The sequence below is a fragment of the Lygodium microphyllum genome, chromosome 3 (genome assembly GCF_053477565.2).
Source record: "Lygodium microphyllum isolate KBCC chromosome 3, Lygodium_microphyllum_v1.1.10, whole genome shotgun sequence".
Lineage (NCBI taxonomy): Eukaryota > Viridiplantae > Streptophyta > Polypodiopsida > Schizaeales > Lygodiaceae > Lygodium > Lygodium microphyllum.
Window position 1 is genome coordinate 82,702,121 of NC_141137.1, and position 27,882 is coordinate 82,730,002.

General features: G+C 41.1%; 1 protein-coding gene across 1 annotated transcript; it reads left to right on the top strand.

Annotated features, from left to right (window-relative positions):
- Positions 1-11,198: 11,198 nt before the first annotated feature.
- LOC148038571 (uncharacterized) lies at positions 11,199-27,667 on the top strand. The gene is made up of 11 exons (XM_087673546.1): positions 11,199-11,686; positions 11,782-11,847; positions 12,121-12,301; positions 12,563-12,759; positions 25,948-25,998; positions 26,095-26,186; positions 26,271-26,368; positions 26,454-26,569; positions 26,704-26,808; positions 26,899-27,077; positions 27,166-27,667. The coding sequence occupies exons 1-10, from the start codon at positions 11,387-11,389 to the stop codon at positions 27,037-27,039; spliced, it is 1,347 nt and encodes a 448-aa protein (XP_087529672.1). The 5' UTR covers positions 11,199-11,386; the 3' UTR covers positions 27,040-27,077; positions 27,166-27,667.
- Positions 27,668-27,882: the final 215 nt, after the last annotated feature.

The window sequence follows — 27,882 nt, forward strand, 5'->3', positions numbered from 1 at the left end:
GGTACTCGTTTAAGAAGGGTTAATTCAATGCAACATATCCCATAGAGCTAACTAGGGTTAGCACGTTGAGGACATTACCTAATCGCTCTTATTGCTAAAGCTGAAACTCTTAAACCTAAAGATTTGGCCACATTCACGGAATGTAGGGACAATAGGACGTACCTGCAAGAGACGATCTAGGGTTTCTACCCTAAGGATCTCTCGCTAAAAAGATGAAACTCGGTTTGAACTTGGAACCCTAGGACCGACAATGTCGGCCTAATGCAATCAGGAACAAATTGTTATATCTAATCATGATTTCGTGATTATAAAACTCCATTCGATGGGTAAATAGTCCCATAGTTTGATGCGGCACTTGTACAACAAGAATAATCCCGGTTACGCTGTTTTAGGAGAACGGAATGGGACCATGCCTTATGGCAGAGAGGTCGAGTCTTGCATCCCTCTCGTTTCCCATTCTCCTTGAACCAAGTGCAACATGAATCCGCTTTGGACCTGGCGTTTCTACGTAAAGTAGTTCGCTTGGGGTTCAGCGCTAGTTGTCGATTAGGAAATGATCATTAGGGAAAAACCCTGATTCAGGTCGGTCCTAAGTAGGAACGGCCAGAATACTTCTGCTACGTGGCAGACACGGAAGGTCCTAGATCGTAAACCCTGTGACATTCCAAGGGAGTGCCGGGTGGAGCTTTCTAGATATCCTTTCTGATGGACTGCTAAGACGTGTCCTGAAGATTACCGGCGGACACGTTACAGTTGGTATCAGAGCCAACCAACGAAGGATTTGTTTTAAGAAACCTTAATAAAAAGAAGTAAAGCAAATGTTGTTGTTCCGAACATTTCCTTACTTTCGATGTTGTCTTGCAGAATTACGAAGCATGGAACAAGTTCTTAGTGTTCTGAGTCATGTTTATGACTGCGATGCATTCCCCAAATTATCAACAAAGGGTTGAGATTATGAACATCCTAGAGCGTATCTATAATCCATCACCTTTGTACATGGAACGAAGATGGGCGGGCGCCTCAGGAATCTACTATATAGCTGCCCACTGGTTTGCATACCTTCAGACCAACCTAAAGAGGATCAAGTGGTTGGAAGACCTGAAAGTCGTAAAGCTATTCATTTTTTGGAGGCTCACGTAAACTCAACTTTACATATTTGAGGTCAAAGGATTGAGCTGAACTCATATGTATATGAGGAAGTGACCCGTGTAATCCCCGCCAACAGGATCAAAGTGTTGTGGCGCTATGAGAAGAATGGGTTTGAAAGAAAAGGATACCTTGATCTTCCAATGACTTACCGATTCTTGAAGATCCATGACTCGAAACCATAATATTATCCAGTTCCCATAGATAAATGTAATACGACATTATTCTCCCCAAACTAAATGTAAACATTTGCCCTATCATCCCAATAAATGTTGTATCCCGAAAGGCCTATGCCCATATAAATGCAATAAGACTTCTTTTTATCAATGTCTATTTTGTTCATGAGAATTGATAAAAAGTTAAGTGGTTAGATTGCTTGGTTGATGGTGGCTGAAATGAAGATGAAATATAAATCATAACAATTAACGAGTAATAACATTAAGAAACCTTTATCTAGGCACAACCCCAGGTACGGAATCCTAGTTCGCCTCCTACATCAAGTACTGCTGTAATCCAGGAGAAGAAGTTTCTTCTCAAGCAAATTAAGCCACCCGAATTTGACGGGAGAGGCAGGTCCGTCCAAGCAAATGCTGAAATTTGAATTGAATCCATGGAGGATTACTTTGAAGCAGTCGGTACTGCACCCGCCAACCAGGCTATGCTCGCCAAGTTGAAGCTCACCGACAAAGCCAGGCTTTGGTGGAAGCAATGGTGCAGAGATCAAGGGATCGCGGAAGGATCTGTTACCTGGGAGAAGCTGAAGAAAGCCGTATAGGGAAGATACTTACCACCTGCGTGTCGCACGCAGAAAATGAATGAGTTCTACGAGCTAAAACAGCTGGGACTCACTCTTGACGCATACTACTCTAAATTCGTCACACTTCTTAAATATGCGCCATAGATGGACATGACATAGCAGGTGTCAAAATTTTGTGCTAGTTTAAATCCACCAGTGAATACCCGTCTCGAATCTATGTGCCCATCAGATCTTCAGGATACACTCATTCGAGCTACCCCTATAATTCAAGAATGTAGGCTAGACCAAGAGGTAACAAAACTTGGTCTTATAATGACCCGAACAGAGGAGCATTTAGGCCTCAAATGAAGAGAGTTCAAGGTGAGAATCAGGGACAAAGAAAGAAAGCAAAGAACTAATAATGTCAACAACTTTGTCCCTACCCAAAGCAATGGCCGGAACTTCCATTGTTTCCACTGCAACGAGCCAGGACATTTCAAGAGGCAATGTCCCAAGCTTGGAGGAGGACATCACCAAGCACCTTTCCAAGGAACTGGCCGTGGACAGCGAGCTGCTACCCGAGGCAGAGGAAGGACCACCTGTGTTGCCAATAGGAAAATGTGTGAAGAAGAAGATCTGACCATGGAAGCAGAGTTTGAAAGGGCGATAATCCATGCACTCTTCACAAGAAAGGGCCGAATCGCCAGTTCTCGGTGATTCAGACACTGTCGGACTATCAAGGTAAAGGTTTCAAGACCTTGATTGATTATGGCAGTACACATTCCTTTATCTCACTAGCTTGTGCAAAAAGATTAGGAATAGCCACAGTAGAAGCACCTATCTTGCTTGTGGAATCGACAAATGGTCGTGAGGTTACTTGTACCAGGCAAACTGCTAAGGTGTAATTCTTTCTGGGAGGAAAGACGACTTCGGTCAAATTGAAAGTCATGAGCCTAGGTATCCATGAGTGTCTACTCAGAATGGATTGGCTTAAACCTAATGACACCTACATTCATTGTGGAAAGGGCCAAGTTTCCTTTCGAAACTCTGAAGGGGATTTAGTCACAACTCAAGGTGAGGCTGGAGTGCCAAAATTCAATTGGCCAAGGCATCTCAGATTATAAAGGGAGTCAGAAAAGGACTACCTGTCTACTTGATTAAGCTCAACAAGTTAGATCAGAAGCAGGAGTCTAGTGAAGGACCTTCGTGGCTAAAGGAATACGCGGATGTATTTCCTGAAGAGTTAACAAAACTCCCGCCTCAAATAGAAGTGGATCATGAGATCAAGCTAGTACCAGGAGCTGTGCCAATTGCAAAGAGACCCTATAGAATGTCTATCCCGGAAGTAATTGAGCTGAAGGAACAGCTCGAGCAACTGCTAGATCAGGGCTACATCCGTCCTAGCAGTTCACCATGGGGAGCTCCAGTACTGTTCCAGAAAAAGAAAGATGGAACACTTCGATTGTGTATTGATTACAAAGGGTTTAATTAATCAACTATCAAGAACAAGTACCCTATTCCTAGAATAGATGAGCTTCTTGATTGCCTTCAGGGTGTGAATATTTTTTCCAAGATCGATCTCAGGTCTGGTTACTATCAGATAAGGATCAAGGAAGAAGATATCCCAAAGACGGCCTTCAACACAAGATATGAGAACTTTGAGTTCCTAGTTATGTCATTCGGGCTTATGAATGCACCTTCCACCTTCAACAGGTTCATGCAATATATTTTTAGGCCATATCTTGATGACTTCGTACTCGTCTTCTTCGATGACACTTTAGTCTATTCCAAATAGGAGGAAGATCATGAGCCCCAACTTCGGATTGTCCTTGAGACAATGAGGTCACACATGCTGTATGCTAAGATGAAGAAATGTGCATTATTCAAGTGTTAGATTGAATATCTGGGATTCATCGTATCAATGGAAGGAATCTCAGTGGACCTAGCCAAGGTTAGAGATGTGCTAGAATGGCCAATACTAACAACTGTCAAAGAAATACACAGTTTTCTTGGATTGACAAGATGCTATAGGGTCTTCATAAAAAATATGCTTTCATTGCAGCACCTCTAACGAACTAGCTTTGATAGATTGAAGCAAAGTTTGGTATCAGCACACCTATCCTAAAGCTTCTAGACCTTAGTAAGGAGTTCGAGGTAGTAACTGATGCTAGCACACTTGCCTTAGGATGCGTGCTCATGCAGGAAGGTCATCCTGTAGCATACTCTTCAAGGAAACTAAAGAGTCATGAGAAGAATTATGCTACCCATGATCTAGAATTGTTAGCTGTCATCCATGCCCTAAAGCTTTGGAGACACTACCTGTTGGGTAATAAGTTTACTCTAGTGACTGATCATAAAAGTCTAAAGTGGATCTTTACCCAGAACGAACTCAACATGAGGCAATGTCGATGGATTGAAGTGCTGGAGGAGTATGACTTTGAAATCAAGTACCGACCTGGAAAGGAGAATGTAGTTGCCGATGCACTCAGTCGCAAGGCATTCCTTAATTCTCTAATCTTGCAAAACCCATCAACAGTTAGATCTCTAGCTACAAAGGTATCCATGCTGAACAACCCAATACTTGAGCTAGCTAGAGAGGAAGCATGCCATGATCTAGCCTATCAAAAGATGCTAAGGGAGATCTCTATCAAAGACCAGAACCAAAAGCTACAAGCTAAGTATCATGAATTCTCTGTCAATAGTGGACTTGTCTACTATAGAATGAGAGTATGTATACTGGCAAGCCAGTCACTTAAGTAGAAGATATTGTGGGAAGCTCATGATTCCCCTTTCTTAGGGCATCCTAGCTATGCCAAGACTCTCAATGCAGTTAGGAAGAGCTACCATTGGGAGAGGCTTCTCAAATATGTCACTGAGTGTTTGTCTTGTCAACGTATCAAAGCCGAACATGTCAAAATGCCAGGAAAGTTACAACCACTTGACATTCCCCAAATGAAATGGAAATTCATCAGTATGGACTTTGTTGTTGGTCTACCCCAGTTCAGGGAGGATACAACTCCATTATGGTTGTGGTTGACATGCTGACTAAGGTTGCACACCTTATTCCAATAAAGACAAACTATAAAGCCTCAGACATTGCAAGGTTGTTTATCAAGGAGATATTCAAGCTACATGGGTTACCCAGAAGAATCATTAGTGATCGTGATTCTCTCTTCACATCACATTTTTAGAGAGCTATCTTTGAAGCCATTGGGACTCAACTCTGTTTTAGCACAGCTTACCATCCCCAAACTGATGGTCAAACGGAGCGAGTCAATCAAGTCATCGAGGATATGCTTAGGGCATACTGCTGTTATGAACCAAAAAGGTGGATTCAATACTTGCCTTTGGTTGAATTTGCCAACAATGCTTCTTACCAACAAAGCATTCAGATGACCCCTTTTCAAGCATTGTATGGTCATGACTGTCGAAGTCCCCTAAACTTCTTAGATCCAACCTTGAGGGTTGAAGCTTCAAGGCAGATACTGGAAGAGATGGATGACCAAATAAAGTAAATAAGACAGGACATCCAAGCCGCCAAGGATAGACAGAAGGCTTACGCGGATTTAAAGCGTCAGGATAGAATCTATGAGGAAGGAAACATGGTCTTCATTCACGTACGTCCAAAGAAGAGTTCCCTATCCTTAGGAGATTGCAAGAAGCTAAGTCCAAGGTATTGTGGACCATACAAGATCCTCAAGTGCCTAGGACCTAATGCTTATAGACTGCAACTCCCTGAGAACCTAAATGTTCATAATGTATTCCATATCAGCCTATTGAAGAAGTATGTACCTAATCCTAACCATGTACTTGATGACCAACAAGTTGTAATGCCTAGTCAAGGAGTCCTTGAACTAAGGCCTGACAGGATCCTAGATGTTAGGGAGAGACAAGTGAGCTCCAAAACCTTGAGAGAATGCCTCGTCCAGTGGAAAGATTATCCCGAGGAGGATGCCACTTGGATAGATGAAAGCACTCTCAACTATCAATATCCCCAATTTATCTCGAGATGAGGACATCTCGATTCCTCCAAGGGGGAGAGAATGTAATATTTCCACGACAATATTTCTAAATCCCATGATACTCACACGGTCTCCACGGGCCAAATTGAGACTTAGAACTATGGATTATTGAAAACCCGTGCTCTTCATACGAACCGCCTCTTAGGAGGCCAAAAGAATAAAATTTTACAGAAATAAGACAATTTTTTTTGAGTTATCATTCTCTCCCCCAGTCGACAATCGTGCTGGAGGAGAGGGATATAGCAAGGATGATTAAGCATCCTTGCTAGATGCCAGAGGGGGGTAAATCCCATGGATTGAGCCGCGTGGGGGAGGGAGGATCCCCTCCCCTCACCTATATAATCCTGTGCCATGGGAGAGCTAGGGGGGTGGTGACACTGTTGGCTGGAGAGTAGTAGCATAGCAGCCGTGAAGGAGAGTATGGTTGTGAAGGAGAGGAGCTCGCAAAGCCACCGTAGCCAGGAGAGCGCCGCCTCTGATCGTCGATGCGCCAGGTCGTGAGGTGGGGAGCCGAAGGGTTGCAAGCTACCGCGCCATTGCCACAGTCGCCTTCTCCCTTCCACGGTACTTCCAGAAGCTTCTAAAGCCTCCTTGGAAGCCCCCTTTCCTGTGGGTCTTTATAAGGCCCTTTTCAAAGTGGGTTTGATAAACCCCCCTTCCCCGGGATTTAAAACCCTCCCCATGGGTTTTTTTTCCCCACATAATGCTTTAGGGTCCTTTAAGCCCCTTTTTATATTGCAAAGTCCCTCAAAGGTTCATCTTAATCTTGGGGTCCCTTAGAACACCCTTTTTATTGGCCTTCACAAGTACCCTTTTTTCCCCCTTTTTCATTTCACCTAAGGCCCTTTAAAAACTCATCTAACCTCGGAGTTAAGCCCTTCTTCCCCCCTTGGGGTTCCCCACAAGGTTCCACTAGTCCGAGTTTTAAGGAGGAAACCTATAAAGCCTTCTAAATCTGGTTCCAAAAGACGGAGAAATTAATCAAGGAGGCCGAATCACAAAGGAAGTTTCGCGTGCGAAGGAGACGGCCAAGATCATACGCATTCGCGATGGCTCCTAAGAAAGCACAAGGCGCAACCGCAGGAGGATCGTCTCCTAGCATCCATGTGGACATTTCACCACAAGTCCAGGTTCTTCTTCCTAAGTTTGATTAACATTGTAATATTTCAATTATGCATTGATCATTTGAGAAATAAGGATGCATGTTTTTTTCGATTGAAAATAATTTGGCTAATAGATCACAATTGAGGGATTCGGTCATTAGTATTTTTCAATAAAACGAACAAAATAAAGCGAGCATAAGATTTCTATGCATTTCTAGCAAGTGGTTTTTTATGCATTGCAAAGTAATGAAATTAGATTAATTAATGCCCATCTTTACAAAACGGAATTATGATAGTACACTTCGATTAAGCATGGAAGGAATAAACTGCATATCGCATTATTGAACATCTTTTCTTCGAAATGATTCTTAAAGAAAGTTGCTAGCAACCGTAGGAAATTGCTAGGGTTGCATGAAGAAGATTTAACTCTAGGCAAGTGGCCTAAAAAATCAAATCAACGAAAGGTTTTGTAAGTTCAGCGTACGACTAATTCATTCGGAAATGAAAGTAAGAAAAGGCTGCATGTTTAAACCAAAAATCCTAAAGCTTAGTAGCATGAACCTTGTTTGCATGTTATAGGAGGATCAATTGGAATTATGCTATAACTTAACCTATGCTTTGATCTTAACCCGAAAAGTTAGGGTTTGTAAATCAACTTATACGTAGACAATGAATCATGTGGTTACGGAAATGGTAGCGTAATTATCTTCAAGAATAGACAAGTTAAATTGGTTTAAACCTAAACACCTAAAACCGCGAGGTACTCGTTTAAGAAGGGTTAATTCAATGCAACATATCCCATAGAGCTAACTAGGGTTAGCACGTTGAGGACATTACCTAATCGCTCTTATTGCTAAAGCTGAAACTCTTAAACCTAAAGATTTGGCCACATTCACGGAATGTAGGGACAATAGGACGTACCTGCAAGAGACGATCTAGGGTTTCTACCCTAAGGATCTCTCGCTAAAAAGATGAAACTCGGTTTGAACTTGGAACCCTAGGTCCGACAATGTCGGCCTAATGCAATCAGGAACGAATTGTTATATCTAATCATGATTTTGTGATTATAAAACTCCATTCGATGGGTAAATAGTCCCATAGTTTGATGCGGCACTTGTGCAACAAGTTGTAGAATTGCACGATCTTGTGATTTGATCACAAGGGAATGGCCAATTCCTCGAAATGAGATTGGCAAATTCTTAGGCAAGTTTATCTTGCAAGAGGATGAATAATTGTCATGGTATAGTACCTTTCTTGGGTAAAGTAACCAAGATACAGGGATTAGATCTTTGCTTGGAAGCAAAGGACCAATCAGTAAATTGAAATAACATATTTACTAGCACTTAAGGTTTTGGTTAAGTTGGGTTAATAGGGTACGGCCCTAACCCAATGATATAAGGGTTAACAGACAAACCCATGGGGATCTCGCGAAGTCGCAATTGATCCCGGATCGAGTGTTGGATGCATTCGGAAAGAAGGATTCACTCCTTAGCAGTTGGCCAAAAAAATAACGACCAATGGAAATGATTGTGCTTGTAACAGTTTTAAGAGCACTGTTTTGCTTTGTTTGCTCAAAGAATTAAAGGATGAAAAGATATCTAATGCTTTAGGTTGAAGGTCTGAAGGGAGAGGCAGCTTCAGTTACCTCGACTACCTGCCTGACCCTAACCAAGGGGGTTGTTAACCGCGCTGGGAAGGTGGACCGAACTCGCCGTGAGAGGTCTCTTTGTTGAGCGCTACCTGGAGCAGGAGGATGCTTGGGTGCTAGAGGGGGCTCTGGCCATAAATCCCTCGCCTTCCGGGCCCTGCAGAAGAGGCCAATGTGACTCGGGATTGGATCTCGAGGCCCGCATACTAGTCTACGGGCGAATTCTTGGATTAGTAATCCCTGTTGATTGCTGGATAGCCTTTGGGTGGATTATAGATAAGCCTACAGGCTGGACTTTATAAATGTATTTGAAAGATTATAATAAGCTATTGAAAAGGAACTTGTTTGACATTGTTTTTCTATGTCAAGTGCTATGATTACGTGAAGGAACTAGTGCCTAACAAGCTAATTAAGGGAGCTGATTGATGCATGTACAACTAAATGTGGTAGGCAATTAAATAACTAAAACAACCTGAGGAAAGTGCGGTGGATGTGGCCATGGGTCCGTCCTACGGATGGGTGATCCCGATTGGCCGAGAATTTTTGTCAATCATGTTGGACAGCAAGAAGATCGTTCAAAGAACACAAACAGCAAGAGCATTGACCTAGAATCTAAGTTACAATAATCCCGGTTTACGCTATTTTAGGGGAACGAAATGGGACTATGCCTTATGGCATAGAGGTCGAGTCTTGCATCCCTCTCATTTCCCATTCTCCTTGAACCAAGTGCAGCGTGAATCCGCTTCGGACCTGGCGTTTCTGGGTAAAGTAGTTTGCTTGGGTTTCAATGCTAGTTGCTGATTAGGAAATGACCATTAGGGAGATACCCTGATTTAGGTCGGTCCTAAGTGGGGACGGCTAGAATACTTCCGCTACGTGGCAGACACGAAAAGTCCTAGATCGCAAACCCCGTGACATTCCATGGGAGTACCGGGTGGAGCTTTCTACACATTCTTTTCGATGGACTGCTAAGATGTGTCCTTAAGATTACCGGCGGACACGTTACAGATTGTGAGGCCACTAGTAAGCCTTGAAAGGTGTATAGAGGTAAGCATGTGAGCCTACTACAAACTTTTGGTTGTTTGCTTTCTTGCTTGCTTGGAATAGTAGGGGGGAGAGTAGAAGGTTGTGAGATCTCAAAGTGTGAGAGATGGTCGAGTCCAAGAGCATTGAAGTTCCTAAAACACTAAGAGTGCACATTTAGCTTTGATGAGAGGACGAAGGATGGGTGATTAAGGAGGACCTCTAGTCTATCATGTACACATGCACAAATGAGAGAGAGAGAGAGAGAGAGAGAGAGAGAGAGAGAGAGAGAGAGAGAGAGAGAGAGAGAGAGAGAGAGAGAGAGAGAGATGACTCTTTTAGAAGGGAAAGGGGGACACGAGAATGCCACGAATACCGCAGGGCACATGTAGGTGTTGATGGCATAATGGGGGGTGTTGGGGTGGATAGATGCACTAATCACAATTGGAATTAATAGTTTTTGGTGTTGTTGCTGAAAGTTTAGTCATTGCCTAGGCAAAGAGTTGTGTGTAACTTTTTTTTAGAAACTTGGTGCCATTGTGAGCATCTAGGATGCTTCGTTAGACTTAGTGCTAGAGCGGCCACTATTGCTAGCAGAACAAGAGGTAAGGATGCCCTTGGTGGCTACATCAAGTGAATCTACCGATATGCCATTAAAGCTCCCCCCTCCCCCAAAGCCATTGTCCCAAACATGCACATAAGAGTCCTCATCTACGTTATCGATCTTGTGACAAAGAGACATAGAGATGACACCAAGATGCACAAAATTGATATTGGCTTATTGTTATTGTGACTAATGATCAAGAACTTACACTTAGGCACATGCACTACTTTAGATTGGGTTTTGGTAGGGATTCTCCAAGCTGGTTGTGAGCCCCTCCACTTTTACAATTGGAATGAAATAATGGAAGGCTTATTAAAGCTTGATAAAACAAATCATCATCAATAGTCAAGGAGTGTTAGGTAACTCTATAGCAGCCAATCCTATGTAGCCACCTCCCATCTCCCTCCTCTCCACCTTTTTACTTGTTGCAACAACACTATTTAGTAGCGATTTGGCATGTGCCCCTAACTATGACAAAGTCAAGTAATTGTCATGCATAGATGATTCTACATGTGCTCGTGATTCCAGTATCCTTCAACATGCACATGTGAAAATGGATCGAATTGAACCCCCTCATTTCCTTAGGCTAAAGGCTAACTACTGCAACATCAGCAGCAACATCTAAAAACCATGAGGCACGATGAGAGAGAGAGAGAGAGAGAGTGTGTGTGTGTGTGTTTACCTTTTCTCTTCCAAGGCTTGGAGAACACTCTATGATTACCATATAGTGTTAGTCTTTAGTGGGATAGATTTGTTAAGTATGACAGAGCATAGTATAAAAGTATAGATAGGTGTAGATTAGATTAGGATAATTAAGATTATAATTATAATATAGTATAGAGAGTATATAGGTGTCGATTAGATTCGAAGCATTAGATGGAAGCTCGCTTAAACTTTAAATCACGTTAACTTGGGAACGTGTTGGGTCGCGCCAACGGGTCGTGAAGAAAATATCTCTAGCTCTTCTAGAATCCTCCTCTAAAACCCTATCTCAGCAGGTAGACCCTGGCCGAAGACAGTTACAGGTTCGTATACGGCGAGTCACAAACCTTCTTAACACTCCCTATCGCAGGCCGAGTGTTCACTCCCAGTAAAACACGGACCATGGCTTCCGTCTTCAAGTGCTCCCTCTACGACATTCGGTGCGCGGTGCTCACCGGCAGAAGGACTTTCTGTCCCCGCAGGTCATTCTCTCGCAGCGCCTATGTGCGCCAATCATCGTCATGGAGCTTTGTCTCTATTTCTCTGTCCACCAGGGTGTGTCCCTCCCTTTCCTTCTCCAACTCCAAGCGCCGCTTCTGTTCGGCTGCAAGATCAGCAGCGCAGGATCCGTTTTCCCAGTCTTCTGGCCCAGATAACCGAGTGCCCGTCACTGTCATCACTGGCTTTCTTGGCTCTGGCAAGGTGCCTTTCAATATGTTTCCTTGTTTTTTGGCAATGGTGCAGCCCTTAACTGCCATTGATATCTCTCAAGCTCAGTACTTTTATTGCCTTTGCAGACTACTTTGTTAAATTACGTTCTGAAAGCAAACCACGGCAAAAGGTTGGCCGTGATTGAAAACGAGGTACAGCAACTATACGTCCCTTTTATGGTTTTTTAATTGAACACGTGCATATTTCTGCAATAGTCTATCGAAGCCTTTCTTCCTGTAGACGTGTCTGCACGATTCAAGAGTGCCTAATGCCTTACCTTCTGTGCCTCCCAGAAAATGAAGTGTGGTCTGTGACTTGGACTAGGATATCATGGCTGTCTTTAGTGGTTACATCGACTGCTATGCCTGTTGCAATGCACACCTTTTACAGTCCCTTACTGGCCTTTTTTATTCTTTGACTTTCAGTTCGGTGAAGTGGACATCGATGGATCTCTAGTTGCCGCTCAGAAAGCAGGCCAAGAAGATATCATGATGCTCAGTAATGGATGCCTCTGCTGCACAGTCAGAGGTGATCTTGTGCGTATGATCACAGAGCTTGTGCAAACTAAGAGGGACTTGTTTGATCACATTTTAATCGAGACAACTGGTATGTATTTTATGAATTCGGTCATGTAGGTTAAGGGGTTTTTCCCTCAAGAAAGTGTGTGCCTTCTGTCAATGTGTTGAAGGGTCGAGGTCTTAATATATATGCATATCGAGGAATGCACTAGCAATGTTTTCTTATGTATAAGATAATGATTGGTTTCACTTTTCTTTTTGTGATGAGTTCTAATCCTTTATAAGGAGAATTGAGAGAGAGTTATTTGCAAGGCAATTGCACCACTTAGTAGTGGTCTTGGTATCTCAGGTTTGGCCAATCCAGCTCCAATTATTGAAACATTCTATATGGAAGAGGAACTTGCTCCTCATGTTCGATTAGATGGAGTGTTGACTCTAGTGGATGCAAAACATGCTCCTCAACATTTGGATGAAAAAAAGCCTGATGGAGTAGTCAATGAGGCTGTGCAACAAGTTGCCTATGCAGACCGCATTCTACTTAATAAGGTGAAGTTTCTTAGCTTTTGCTTGTGCATGTTTGTTGCTTCTATTATCTAGTAAAATTTAACATACTCTTATTTTCTGTATCCCCCAATGAAAACTATTTTTTATAGAGTATTAACTCATCTTGCTTGATAGGGTGCATGTTTAGGTAGAGGAATATATATTGGAGAATTATTTTAAATGTGGATATGCATATATATGCATGTTAGTTGTGAATATTAAACTTGTAGAATGGTTTGTTGTTTGGATAGGTTTATTTCTTGGATTCCCACCTTTTGGGCATTGTAGACGATAGACGAAGAAGTTGGTTGGTTTAAAGAGTAGTATACTTGGTTTTATAGTCATTGATGAAAAAGGCACACTTTAAAATTTAAATACGAAGCTTGCATCTACAAGCATAGATGTAATTAATAGTTATTTTAATTATTAAGTACTCTAGCAAACAATATTTGGTGAGGCAATGAGGGGGCAAATTTTGTTACCAATGACATCAACACGACATTGTTAGTGGTTGCCAAAAATACACATGTAAATGGCTATTGATATAAAAGTTTCACGCATGAGAAAAGTCTAGTGTTTTTGAGTGGTTTGAGATACTTGAACATGGAAGTGTTATCTTTGGAAAGAAGTTTCAAACAAGTAGAAACTTGCAACAAGGAGAAGCTTGTCCAAATCTCACATATAGACGGTTCAAGAACTGATTTGAACGAAGACTCGCTATTTGTTAAACTTTCTTGGTTCTTCTACTTTTGAAAGTGACCTTGTAGCAATCTTTCATGTGTGTTGTTGTTGTTGTTTTTGTTGTGTTAGATCTTTTATGGGCTATTTTTATTGGCATTGGGGGTTGCAAGCCTTTGTGTTTTGCTATGTCGTATAAGCGGTCACTGCTTGTAGGACATCTTCCAAGTTGTGGAAGAAGCGAAAACTTACGTGTAAAAATCCATTAGCCATGTGGATCATCACTCTTTGTGGGTAGCTTCAGTCCATCTTTGAGTATTTGGACGTAATTTAGACATTTCTTCTTTGGGTTTAGATTTGAAATGAGCTTTATAGCATGAAGTCTAACCTTCCTAAAGCTCCCTTGGCGGGGGTTGTTCTCTAAATATATATAACCTTCAATTCTTGTTAGTACTTTTTGTGGTTGGTGATAAGAGCCTTTCTTCTTGAAAAGGGTGGTAATTCCTTAATCAAGCACTTAGTTATAACAATTAGCAAATGAATATAACTTAAATTGCACTAATTATCTTAATAATCTCGAATAGTGGACACTCTATTGACCCCAAAATTGATACCTCTTTTGGTGTTTCTTTAACTTGATTGCTAATGGAATGAATATAAGCTGAGATTCATTATCTCCTTTGATTTTTCATGTAGGATTTGTATAAACGGAACTCCCAATTTAACAATCATGCTCCAAATTACAGTGAATGGGCTGATATCTAAATTCCTTGATAATTAATTTGAGGTGTTGAATTTAGTGAATGATGCCTTCACCAATTGGCATGGGTCTTGAGGGGTTTGTCAAATCCAAGGGCCAAGCAAAGATCTCTTTCTTGTCTACTAAATTTGATTGAGATTTGCTCAAAATGGCAGAGAAATGTTGAGATCTCCTAATATTGGGTCAGAGAAGGTGAGAGGCAAGATGAGAGAGAAATTCGATTTTCTTTGAGAGACGATCCTAAATTTCACATGTTTGCTTCATTGTGCATCTAATGTAGTTGCTTTCTACTAGGCACCTCTAAAATACTGTCTCTTGATCAACAATGCGGACGCCAACCCTTAGAAGGTAGCTCTTTGCTGTTTCTTATTTACTCGGGCTCTTAGATGGTTGTTTTTGCAGTAAATTGCTGTTCTTTGATTAGAAAATGGGCCTCCAGCGCTCTCTCTCTCTCTCTCTCTCTCTCTCTCTTTCCCTTCCCCCCTTCCCCTCTCAAGTTGTAAGCTAACACAATGGTTGAGATCCAGCTCAAAAAACGTTTTCTTGGTTTGCATGGGCATTTTTTCAAAGTGACAGTTTGAAACCCATTTTGCAGCATTATCTAGTCCTTTAATTAGATTTTTAAATTAAATAATCTAAAAAATTAATTTTAGCCCTTCTGATTTGTTTAAAAGTAGATGTGCCCATCTATGATCAAATTGGCTAGACCATTTGCAACTTGAAGTGGTTCCTAATCTTTGATGATCCTTATATTGATATTAATTTATTAATTAATGCTAGTTCCAAGTGTCACCATTGACCCTTATTGGTCATATAATCGTCTTAGGGTCAAGACTGATACCAACTAACCCCCAAAGCCGAGTTGGCATAACTTATCACAACTTTTGTTTCTTATGTCCATTACATTATCGAGGTCATTGACTTCTTACAATGAAATAATTGTTATGTATATCACATGTGCTAAACAACCTTACACATTTGATAAATAACTTAATAAAATGTTATAGACAAGATAAAGGTATCTTAAAAATCCACGGCCTTGTGATAATTGGTAACTTTTTTCTTAGAGTTGTGTATCATTGAGCTATATTTCTTGAGTCCATCTTTGTTCATCTTTTAGAAAGCCTTGAAGATAAAGGTCTTTCTAGAAGATATTTGGATGGATATAGGACGCAACAAGGTTTGGTGGTAATAGAGTCACTACGAAAGCTTGAGTTAGGGTTTAATGAGTTGGATAGTGCATACTAAGTGGCCTTAAAGCTTGAGAAAATGGAGGTATTCTTATAAGCTATAGATTCGGCGCATCTAGCGTGTTTAGAAGACTCTTAGTAGATAGATTGCTGTCGATGGATTTTAAGACCGATTGTACGATGCATAGTATGTTGTCACTATTTTAGTGAAGCAAGAGATGTGAAAGTCTAGACCATAGAATGATATAGTCTCTCTTAGAATTTCTTATGTTTCAATGCCTTGATATTATGCAAGCGATGGCTCCTATATCTCTGTCTTTACCTGCCTTGCCTACACCTATCTTGTCTATTGTTGCTGTTGTATTTGCTCCATCTCTATGCCTATGTTAGTCTATCACTATGAAACAATAGTAATGATGAGTTAATTAAAAGTTTAAGTGATCTAAAGCTTGATGTTTCTAAAATTACAATGCCATCTACTACACTTGAAATAATAGGTTCTTCGCAAGTGCTACTTAGAAGCAACATGTTAGGAGATGTATGTGTGAGGAGTTGTATGCTACATGTTGGAATATCAAGATATCTACAGTTGATAAATATGAGGATTTTCATTTCTTTGTATGGGATGCTTGCTCATCTGATATTATATTGGGTTAGCCATTTATTATGGAGCTACGAATGGAGATTAAGGTGATGAATGATGACTCCGCTATTGTAGTAGTTTGTGTAGTAGAGATGGAATGAGATCAATTTAGTTCATGACATTGTGTGTAAATCATCCTAAGAGTAAGAATACTTTACTAGATGCTCCTTTACCTACGACAGATTTCGATTTTCATTATGTACCATTGTCTTGCGAGATGAATGTGGAATGGGATATGATAAGCTCATCTCTTGTCAATAGAGTTTTTTTTTGTAGTTTTGTTGGACTTTGCATTTAAAGTTTTGTTTCGTTATTAGAGGGGTCTTAGAGATTGCCTAGAATTATTAGGTATTACATAGTAAGAGACATAAGATATTTAGGCATATTGGTGCATTGCATGATAATGAGCATATAAATGATATGTACAAAGAATTAATTTGTGTAAATATTGTGACAAAAATTGAAAAAATATTGACAATTGAGAAGTAGGGTAGTTTTGGTGTTGTCTTAGTGCTTTCCTTGGACACATATTGTGTAATTGCTGCATTTATGCAGCTAGAGGTTGAGAGTGTTGAAATATTTCAACGAAGAGAAGAGATGGCTGATCATTTTCAGCCACTAGAGCTTCTTGCTTGAGTGAAGCAATGCAGAAGCGAATGATCATGACACAGAGAGAGAGAGAGAGAGAGAGAGAGAGAGAGAGAGAGAGAGAGAGAGAGAGAGAGAGAGAGAGAGAGCAACAAATGATCATGACAAAGAATGTTGTATAAGGATGCATAATTATACATGGGTGCAAAGAGAATATCTGTGTATGTCTTTGCCTTAAGGACCTCGATCTCCATCGGTCTCGAGTGCTGTCTTCGTCACTAGGAAGCTGAAATTTGTTAGATACGAGTAATGAAGTTTGTTGGAAACTCCGCCTTAAAAAGGTTGAAAAGAATGCCTCAAAAAATGCCCAAAATAGGCAGGTCGGTTGGGTTAAATGCAATCAACTTAGTTGGATAGTCCGATTGTTGCCACATGGCAAATTGCCACATGGCATCTCATGGCCCAAAAAAAAATGGAGAAGTCCTAAATCCGTCTTCTCAAACTTTTGGTGTAGGGCTGCCTTATTCTCTTGAACCTTTTGGGTACGAGCACTTGCAATAATCAAGTCATCAACATATAATACAAACAACATACAAGCTCCCTTGGAAGTGTGCACATAAAGCTGTGGATCGATCGTAGAAGGCTGATATCCCAACCTGGTCTGGAGAAACGAGTCAATCTTCTCATTCCAAGCACACGGAGCTTGCTTTAGGCCATACAATGCCATATTTACTTGTAAACCTTTCCATTTGAGGAAATAAAGCCAGGAGGCTGCGCTACATAGATCTCCTCCTTCAAATCACCATTCAAGAAGGCCGATTGCACATTTATTTGAAAAACTGGCCATTTCCTATGACTAGCTATGACAAGAACAACACGAATAGTCACCATGTGAGTTGTAGGGGAAAAAGTATCATGGAAGTCAACACCTGGGTGTTGTGCAAAACTGTTAGCAACAAGGTGAGCCTTGTGCTTGTCCAAGGAGCCATCACTATGGTACTTGGTCTTGAAGACCCATTTGACACCAATCACTTGCTTATGAGAGGGATGAGGCACAAGGAACCAAGTGCCATTCCGCTCAATAGCCTCCAACTCGGCTTCCATCGCCTTCTACCAATGATCAAATTGTAAAGCCTGCTTCATTGATGTAGGCTCTCTATCTTGCAAAACATGGGACATCAAACAATAGCTAGAGCGAAAAAGCTCCGTAGTATATGCATGATGTCTTCGTGATCTTCGGGTCCATCCTGCGGTTTCCACTCCTCAAGGATCCCCTTGATCCTTGAATCTCGGAGGGTGTCACGGGTCCAACGAGGTGGAGGCCGGATGGCTCCTCAACGTTCTCCATTCAGTGAAGACTCGGGTTTATGCATTGGCGAGATCATCACCGGGGTGGCCGGTGGAAGAGAAGACCCGAAATTTGAGGAAGAATCTCCATCAAGTGGTGCTCGCTTCAAAGGAATTGTCTCAAGAGTCCAACTCTCCCTTGATCTCCAAAGATTGGGTGTTCCTCACCCCCCTCTATGGCTGAAACTTTCCCGAACCGCTCTTCTCGGCTCATATAGACGTCTCGCCTTACGGAATCATACAAGTGATAACCTCGAGATTGGGAGTTGTAGTCGACAAAAGCCTATTGTTGGGAAGCTGCCTCAAACTTGTCACGCTGCATTTTTGGAATGTGCACATAGGCGTCACACCCAAAGATCTTGAAATAAGAGACATTAGACTTAGTCCCAAAGTAAGTTTCAAAAGGTGCCATCTTGTCAACGATCAAAGTGGGAGACCGATTTAGGATGTGGACTATCTTAGCCATTGCCCATAGAATCTAAGGTGTTTGGTGGTGCTCAATCATGGTGCATGCTATCTCGATCACACTTCGGTTCTTCTGCTCCAAAAATGCCACTCTTGAGGAGTGTTGGTATTAGCAAACTCCTGGTGAATGCCCCCTATTTGCACAAAACCGAGCAAACTCATTAGAAACAAATTCACCACCCTTGTAATTGCAAGGTCTTCAATCTCTTGCGAGATCGGTCCTCCTCAAAGAGAAGCCAATCCTTGAAGTGGAAGAATGCTGTCGACTTCTGCGTCAAGAAGTAGGTCCATGTCATCTTGTTGTAGTCATCTACGATCAACATGAAGTATAAGCTCCCCTTCAAGAACTCATTCCTCATTGAGCCACAAAGATCTGTAGATATAAGCTCCATAGGCAAAGTAGACCGTCTCGAAGCTTTGTTGGGAATTGCATCCCTATGCTGCTTCCCACGAATGTAGGAGACAGACGGTTGTTGGCTCACCACTATGTTCGGAAAACCTCAAACAAGCGATTCTTGTGACGCCTTCCGAAGATACTCATAATTTAGGTGGCCAAACCGAGCATGCCATAGGTCGGATTGTGTTTGAGAGGTAAGAAAAAGAGAGGTAAGAGTGGAAGAAGACTTCAATTTGTAGATGCGATTCTCCTCATACCCTGAAGGAGAACCTTGCTCGATCCATGATCAAGAATGCGAATAGCATCAGTGTCAAACTCCACCAAGAGACCAAGAGAATAAATCTTACGTACTGAAAGCAAATGACACCCTAAACCTGGCACATTCAACACCTCGGAAGTGTGGATACCACCACGTCCATCTAGAATTAGCTGCATCTCATCCATGCTGCAATATACACAGAAGAGCTGTCTCCTATGAGAATATGCTCATGCGAGGGTCGCAAGTGGGCAACACCAACTGTCGAAGGAGTCATGTGCTGGAAGGCAGCACTGTCCACGATCCACTCTTGAGCCTGGGGAGTTGTCATCGTAGCATCAAAAGTTTGATGTAGTGTCCTCAATGACCGCTAAGTGTAGAAAAGTAGCTGATGAGGGTGCAACCACTGCTCCAGAATCCTTTGTGTCCTTCTTGGTGTCCTTGTCCTTGTCGGGGCAATCCTTCTTCCAATGGCCGATCTTACCACAAATATGGCCTGTCGATTCTTTCTCTGTCTTTCTTGGATATGTTGTCCTTCTTTTTCTTCTTGTGATCCTTTCCCCTTCTTATGAGAGGCTTGACCAATCGATGCCTCCAATTTGGAAGCATTTTGTCCCTTCAATTGTTCCTCTTGGTCCAAGACCATAGGAACCATTTCTTCCTAGCGAAGAGTCAACTCCCGCCCTACGGCAATAAGAGTGGAACAAAAGGTACCAAATCATGGCGGCAACTGGGATAATAAAGTGATCGCCATGTCTTTGGAGAAAATAGGCTTCCTTGCATTTTGAACTTGCATTTGAAGCTGTTGAAGCTAGTTAATATGGTCCCAAAGCGAAGAAGACTTATTCAAGGACAAGGTTTGCATTTGCACCTCCAAAGAAATCCTCTTCATAAGGGTCATCCGGTTGTACATTTGGTCAAGTTCTAGCCATATCTCTTGAGCTACTTTAAGTGCTCGATATGGGCTATCATGGCTGTTGTACAAGACAAAAAGATCAAAAAATGAATCCTGGCATTTTGTTTGTCACAATGAGATTGAGCTTTGGTCAACTCCGCACGAGCACATGAAGAGAGTTTGGACTCATCTCTCATTGAGGGTCGGTTGATCTCCATCACAAGCTCTACCAGATCATAAGATTTCAATATGGCCAACATCATCACACGCCATATGCGATAATTGTCACCATCAAGCTCCTGATTTGGTGGAAGAGCCAGTAGGACAGGCACCTTCTGGTCCATGATTGCTCGGAACTCCACATCACACTCTGTAGACATCTTCACTTGCAATGCGTGCACAAACTCAAAAGAAACCCCCTTTGACTATGAAAACACTGCTTGCTAGGGCTCGTCTCCGTGTCTTGAATGTTCTTTAGCCGTCGGAGGCGATGAAAAGGTAAATCCTGCACTTGAAGGCCAAAAACACAGCCTTCTTCCATCTCTAATAGTAGAAAAACAGCAGCAACTTCAGCAAATCTTCCCCTCTTGCATGCCCACGCTCGCCTTAGCCTTGTTTTGTTGCGCATCCCACCTGCTCACACTTGAATGCTGAAAACGCAGCCTTGTGTCGCGCTGAAAACTCCTCTTTAGATAGGTCCACCCTAGGCCAAAATGCTCTGATACATTGTCAGAGTGAAGCAATGCGGAAACGAATGATTGTGACAAAGAGTAAATGGAGAGAGAAGAGAGAGGAGAGACGGTGAAATGCAGAAAATCTGCAGTGAGGAATGTTGTATAAGGATGCAAGATTATACATAGGTGTAGAGAGAATATTTGCATATGTCTCTGCCTTAAGGACCTCAATCTTCGTGAATCTCGAGTATTGTCTCTGTCACTAGCAGGCCAATCTCTCAGACACAAGTTATGAAGTGTACTGGAAACTCAGCCTTAAAAAGGTTGAAAAGAATGCCTTGAATTATGCCCAAAATAGGCAGGTCGGCTGCATTTAATGCAGCTGACTGCAGTCGGACAGTCCAACTATTGCCACGGGCACTACTGATGTGGCAAGGAGTTAAATCTTAACACTTTCGCGCTGATCAAGAGTGGGAAGGCTGATTGTTTTGAGCTCACAAAGTTTAGTATTATGCATATGCTATATGAGTTGAGTTATTCACTTTGGCTAAAGCCTTCGTTATAGGTGGATGACCTCTAGCCTTCGTTATAGGTGGATGACCTCTTTCTCTCTTTTCATTTCCTTTTAGACTGTACGTTGAAGTCAAAGTCAATTTAATGCCATGTCTAAAAAAAATTCTCTAGTTTTATGAGTATTCAACTCTTCTTGATTTGTAGTAATATTTTCCACATATCCATAGTTGCAAAAGATCTCCAAAAGTAGAAACTTCATATGACACTAGTACCCTTTATCCTTAATGTTGTTTTCTCAACTTGATGAGTAAGATCTTCCTTTGAAAGAACTATATGTTAGTAGATATGTTAATTCATGGTTGAGTTTGAGTATGTGATTCAGTGGGCTAGGCAACCGGGATGTTATCTTGATTATTTAGGCATTTCCTTGGCATTTTAGGATGGCTATTTTAGCATTCTATGTTGGTCAACTAGCATTAAATGTTGGTTGACTTGGCATGATTTATAGCATTATTTTTGCCTATTTATTAAGTCTTTTCCTCCACATTCATCATTATGATTATTCATCATTTGACTATGATTATTCATCACTTGATTGGTTTTGGTGGAGGGAGAGGAGCAAGTGCTAGTGCCTTCACAACCGGTGACTCACATTGGTTTTATATTGTCTCATAACTTGGTATATGGATTCCATCTCTTGAGTATCTCTTTACTTATGAGTTCCATGTGCAATGTTCTTTTCTTTTATAGTGTTTTTCTTTCTCTTTTCTTTGTCTCTTATGTACATCAATCTATTGTAGTAGTTTTCTACACGCTTCCATCATTGCATCCATTTTTGACATTGTATACCTCATCTATTGAATCCCAATTGGCATAGTAATCAAATCAACAACCCACTTGTAGTGCATACAAAGTGGATGTGGCATGAAGCTCATCCCTATGTTGCACTAAAGAATACAATTGGCACTCCTTGCATATGTCTACAAAGTGAGTTACTGCTTTGTATATCCCTTTCCATCTATATTGTTCTTTGCCTCATATGTTACCAATACATCTCTATGCTCAGCCCATACACTCTCATGAAACTCACTCATAATTTGCATTTGCATAGTCTTGTTTATCAAAGACTGCTCGCCAGGATATTCTGCCTCTTCTTTTAGGATGCTTCCATAGCAACTCATCTCTCAATAAATAACCATAGGTCATACGTCTTATCTTTTTGTACCCACATTGGACTATTCAGTGCTCACAATTCATAATATGGTTAGCAACAAAGTGTCTACACCCATGAATGTCCAATGTTTCATTTCCTTCTTCTACGTAGCCTTTTAGAGACACATCATCTTGAATGGTAAGTTGAGAGGTATAATCATGTAGGAACTCGCTCATAGCATTCATCATATATGCTACTGAATTTGTAGCCCCTTGTGGTAAAGTGCACATCTTGACAAGGCTCATGCCTCTAATTGCCTAAATGCAACAAACACAAAATTCATGTCCATGGATTGCACTAAGACAAGATTAGAATTGCTTAAATCCTCAGTTTTTAATATTTTCTTAAATTTTGTCACAATAATTGCATTAGTCAATCTTTTACACATACCGTTTATTAGGTCGTGATCATGCAATACACTTCTCTCTCTAAATGCCTTCAATTTTTTACATATGTACCGCTTGGCAATTCTAGGTATCTTTGAAACCCTCTCATATGAAATAGAACTATTAGCATAAAGTCCAGCAAAACTAAAAGAAAAAATCCATTGTTAGGATGGGAGAATTAATTTCACTTTGTATCACTGTTGTTTTGTGGGATAGTGGTACCTAATGAAATTCTAGATCTGTCATAGGCAGAGAAGAATCTCGTAAAGTATCTTTACACGTAGGATGGTTTACACATTGTCATCAACCAAACCACTCTCATTCTATCTTTGCTAGGAATTTTTGTATTAGTGCAGCTATCATTCATGACCTTAGTTTTGTTCGTGTCTCCGTAAGAAGTGAAGATCTAGCACAATATCATATGAGCTAGTGTCTTGCACAAAGAAATGAATATCCTCCTCTAAATTACCTATAGATATCTTGTTATTCAGACACATACCACATAATTCCCCTGCAGTATAGTTAGTGGTCTTCATTTGTCAACCATGTTCTACATCAATTGGCCACTTTTTACTCTCATAAACTTTGTGCACAATAATATTAATTTTCGACCCAAGCTTAAGCAAATCAATGCATGAGGTAGGCATCTCATTTATTTTGACTAATGTCTACATTGCATGAGCCTAATGAATTTTAGAAAAGTGATTGTGTGAAACAAGGATATGTGTCTCATCATCTACATAAAGCAGTGGCCAAGCATTCCTAACAACATCCGAACATATTACAATATTCCCTTCATGAGTCCATTTCCACTCTCATCAAACAGTACCTCAATCTAAATATCTATCCTCGCGCAATTTGCACTAATCTCTTTCTCTTTCTGATATTTATGATCGACTCATGGAATTTTCTCTTAGCAATCCTCAGGATTTGTTTAGAGTAAACTCCACTTTACTGTTTCAAATGCAATCTTCAAGCACTCTCTTGAGGTTAATAGTATTCGCTATGTTTGAAAAGAAATTGTAGCTAGGCTATCTCTTGGGTTGGGCATCCTGTTAGTTCTTGTTTCTCTATGCATTGTTCATAGTCTGCTCAGGATCTTAGCTAGGAGGGAGAGTAGCAGACTCACCCTCTCTAGTCTTCTTAGATGTACCGGGCGCATCAAAATTCCATCTTCTCTTCTCCTTTTCAAGTACCTCAATCCCTTGGGTTTTTGCTAGGTATGCATAGATAGAGAAAATATTCACTAGTGTATCCCATCTAGTCTCTTACCCTATACTCTGTCTTGCATTGTGCAGCCTTGACTGCAGCATTTTACCCTAATGTGCTGTATCTTATTTAAAAGTCCATTATTTTGATTGTTTGCAATCCCTTCTCAATATGCATACCATAGGTAGAAGTGTCGTCTCTAGCCTCTTAAAAGGTCCACATAGCCATGTTTTCAAGAGTTTGTTTATTCCTCCTTTGCCAAAGAGTCATAGGCGTACCAATCTTTGTCAAGCATATTTTACCTTTAATAAGTCTATCTTCTCATTCCAAAGGTTGTAAAATGTCCTCCTTCAACTTGTACACTTTGCCATTTGATGAGGAAAAGTCACGAGGTTGCTCAATATAGATCTCTTGTTTCAAATCTCCAGGAAAGAATGGAGACTTCACATCAATTTGATAAATTGACAATCTCTTATGGTTGACTAAGGTAAGAACGATCCTAATTGTAGCCATTCAAGTTGTAGGTGTAAAGGTATCATGAAAATCCACTTTTGGCTTTTGCAGGAATCCTCTAACGAGTCACACCTTATACTTATCCAGAGTGCCATCACTGTGAAACTTGGTCTTTAAGACCTACCTCACTCCTATCACCTTCCTATGAATGGGTCGAGGCACAATATTTGAAGTGCCATTTCGCTCAATCACATCCAACTCTTGTTCCATCGCTTTCTTTCAATGTTGTGATTGCAAAGCCTTCTTCGGGAAGGTTGGCTCCCTATGGCATGAGATATCAAACAATAGTTAGTACAAACAATCTCGGTGGAGTGTGCTTGGTTCCTCCAAGATCGTTTTAGGCCATCTTATGACTGCTACTCTTGAGAAACTTCCTCAATCCTTGCATTGGATAGTGTATTAGGTGCCCAATGAGAAGGAGCTTGATGCTTCCCTCTCCGCTTTGCCACTACCAAAGTCAGTGAAACTTCCATTTGTGCGGATTCATTGGGTGAATCCAATGGTGAGGCAATTGCCTCCTCCATTGATGGTGGAGCCTCAAGAGGCATGGGCTCCAAAGGCATTGGCTTGGTGCCCAATTGTCACCTAGATCTCTAGGTATAGGATGGTCACTATTCCCCTCTCCAGCTAGGAACTCCACAAAAGATACATCTAAACTCGTATATACTGCATGTGAAACGGAATCATGAAGTTTGTATCCTTGGGATTTTGAGTTATAACCCATGAACAACTATCTTTTGGAAGTTGGCTCAGAGTACTTTTTTTTTTTGGTGATTTGTGACCCAAACTTCCCTTTTTTGTCTCCCTTGGGCATAAATTTATCTTTTGAATAAAGTTCAAATTGGGTCCTTTGGAAGTCCCTGTAGGTCATTTGACAGCTTACAATGTTCTCTTTGAGGTGGCCCTTTGGAATGTTGAGGAAAGATAAGCATCCCCTTTGAAGTTTTGGTAGGTGTTAGGGTAGCTGATGTGCACCCATTCACTGATGCCTTGGTTGGGGTACACTATGCTTGCATCGCTCATTGTTCTAATTTTAGGTCCTAAAGAGGGTTGTTCAGCTAGAAAAAGTGCACTTCACATTTAACCTTAATAATCAGCTAATTTAAGCAGCCCCAAAACTGAAACTTAAGAGAGGAGAGTTTTTGTGTTTTCTATGCCAACTCCCACAGTTTGGTTGGTTCCTCATCTATAAATTGATGGTGTGGTCAGTCACTTGGTATCCCAGTCATTCAATTCCAACCCCCCCACTCAGTGACAAATATTTTCCTTTGCTTATTGAGGTGGTTGGATATAACCCTCAGCTAATTTTAGAGTCTCTTTGTAAGGAAATTCAGTTGAATCCGGTTTTCTATCTATGTTTCCTTCATGAGTTACTATAACTCACAGATCAGCAATTAGGGGTGGTTAACCATAATGCCTAGGTGGCTAGTATTTTGTGGCTCAAAATGAGTTGCCCTTTTTCAGGTCGATCTAGTGACTGCAAAGGATTTGGAGGTCCTTGCTCAGCGTATCAAGGTGATGTGCCTTTCAGTTTTGCAAATTTCCTGTCTAGAATACCCCTTGTTTTGTTTGGCATGGAATGTATGGCTGTAAATTGGTAGTTTTTTGCAGACTATAAATGAGATTGCACACGTTAAAGAGACTAAGTATGGCCGAGTGGATATGGATTATGTTCTAGGTATTGGTGGCTTTGACCTTGAAAGGTAAGGTTTTAGTTTAGTTGAAACAGGTAAAATTGGCATAGGTGCTTCTGGTAGTAGATAACAGTCGGCATGTGTCTGCTATAGAATTGAGAGAGATATCATGGAAGAAAAAAAACTTGATAAACATGAACATGACCACCATGGCCACGATCATGTGTGTGATTCGACTTGCAATCATGAAGGTCAGATTTGTGTTTATTTGCTGTTGTACGTTTTGTTTCTTGTGTTCGTTCATGCAGGTATTGGCTGACAATAATCCACTTGCAGACCACAAACACCACCATCATGAGAAACATGACACGAGCAGTCATCATCATCACACACATGATTCCGAGGTTTCTTCGGTCAGCATTGTTTGTGATGGTACACTGGACCTTGAGAAGGTGTGGTCTTTTGGACATTGTGATTGGTTAAGATGAGTGGAACTTCCATCATTCATGGTTTCCTGTTGTCTTTCAGATATTGTTGTTGGCCATGGTTTATGAATAGCTGTTTTGGGTTGATTTCTGTGCTGCAGATAAATCTCTGGCTTGGCAAGACCTTATCTCTCAATGCTGATGATATTTATCGATGCAAGGGAGTTTTATCCATTGATGGCATGAATGAACGTTTTGTCTTTCAGGTAGATACCTTGAGCCTTGCTTTAAGAGGTCCTGTGAAATTGGTTCTGTTGCTGTGATTGGCCTTTGCCCAATAAATTTTCTGTATGTAGGCTGTCCATGCATTGTTTGAGGGAGGCTCAGATAGGCCATGGGGAGCTGATGAAAAGAGAACAAACAAGCTTGTATTTATTGGAAAGAAGTTGGATAAAGAGGCTTTACAAGAAGGGTTCCAGTCTTGCCTGATGAAGTAAAAGATGAGTGCGTGCAACCCCGAGATATCTACAAGCAGGTACTATTTGCAGCCTGTGAACTTGAAATTTTGGTGGTGATTTATTCACTTGAGAAAATATTTATGTCCCAATGATATCTACAAGCAGGTGCTATTCACAGCCTGTGAATTGGAAATTTTGGTGGTGATTTATTTACTTGAGAAGATATTTATGTTGCGGCAGATACTGAGAACTTCAGCCCAAAGTTCTGATGTTCTATCTTCCAAATGCCTCTTCAGCCAGAAGCTCTACACCCTTTGTATTATTATTCCTATGCACACCACCCAATCACTTGTGAGAATCTACACGCTGGGGGAGTTGTCATGGTTGAGATGAGCTATGCACGGAGGGTAATAGAGGGGTTGTAGTAGTAAGTTACTAAACTTAAGACTCATCCTGTACAGTAAATCTTCTGTTTGGAACATGGAACAAGTTTGTGGTACTGACCCTGGTAGATATAAACGTACATGCTAAACAGGAAGAGTTTTCTCTTGTAATCTAGGCGTTTGTAGCGGAAACATCCGTCTTTGGTATAAACATCTGGTGGACTTGCATGTGAAGCTTTATTATTTGGTAATGCAAGCTTTAATCACTTGATCTGTCAAAGGCATTGGATTCAGCTGCCATACAATTGCAGAAGGAATGCAAGTAGGGGCAAGAGTGTCTTTCAAAGGCTTCTCACTGCCTCTTCGCACTTTCAGGTTTTAGTTCTACACACCCACATAAGTGAGCCTGTCACACTTGGGATGACTAGCGCTCCACATGTGTTTTGTGTGGTCGAAATGCTATGTTGGAATCGGTGTTGCATGGGAAGCAAAGTTGTGC

What these genes read in the sequence shown, in the direction of transcription:
- LOC148038571 (XM_087673546.1), top strand. Translation starts at nt 11,387, where the DNA reads ATGGCTTCCGTCTTCAAGTGCTCCCTCTACGACATTCGGTGCGCGGTG. An exon ending in ACCGCATTCTACTTAATAAG is followed by an intron (nt 12,760 to 25,947) that starts GTGAAGTTTCTT and finishes GCCCTTTTTCAG; the next exon opens with GTCGATCTAGTGACTGCAAA. An exon ending in GGTGGCTTTGACCTTGAAAG is followed by an intron (nt 26,187 to 26,270) that starts GTAAGGTTTTAG and finishes TGTCTGCTATAG; the next exon opens with AATTGAGAGAGATATCATGG.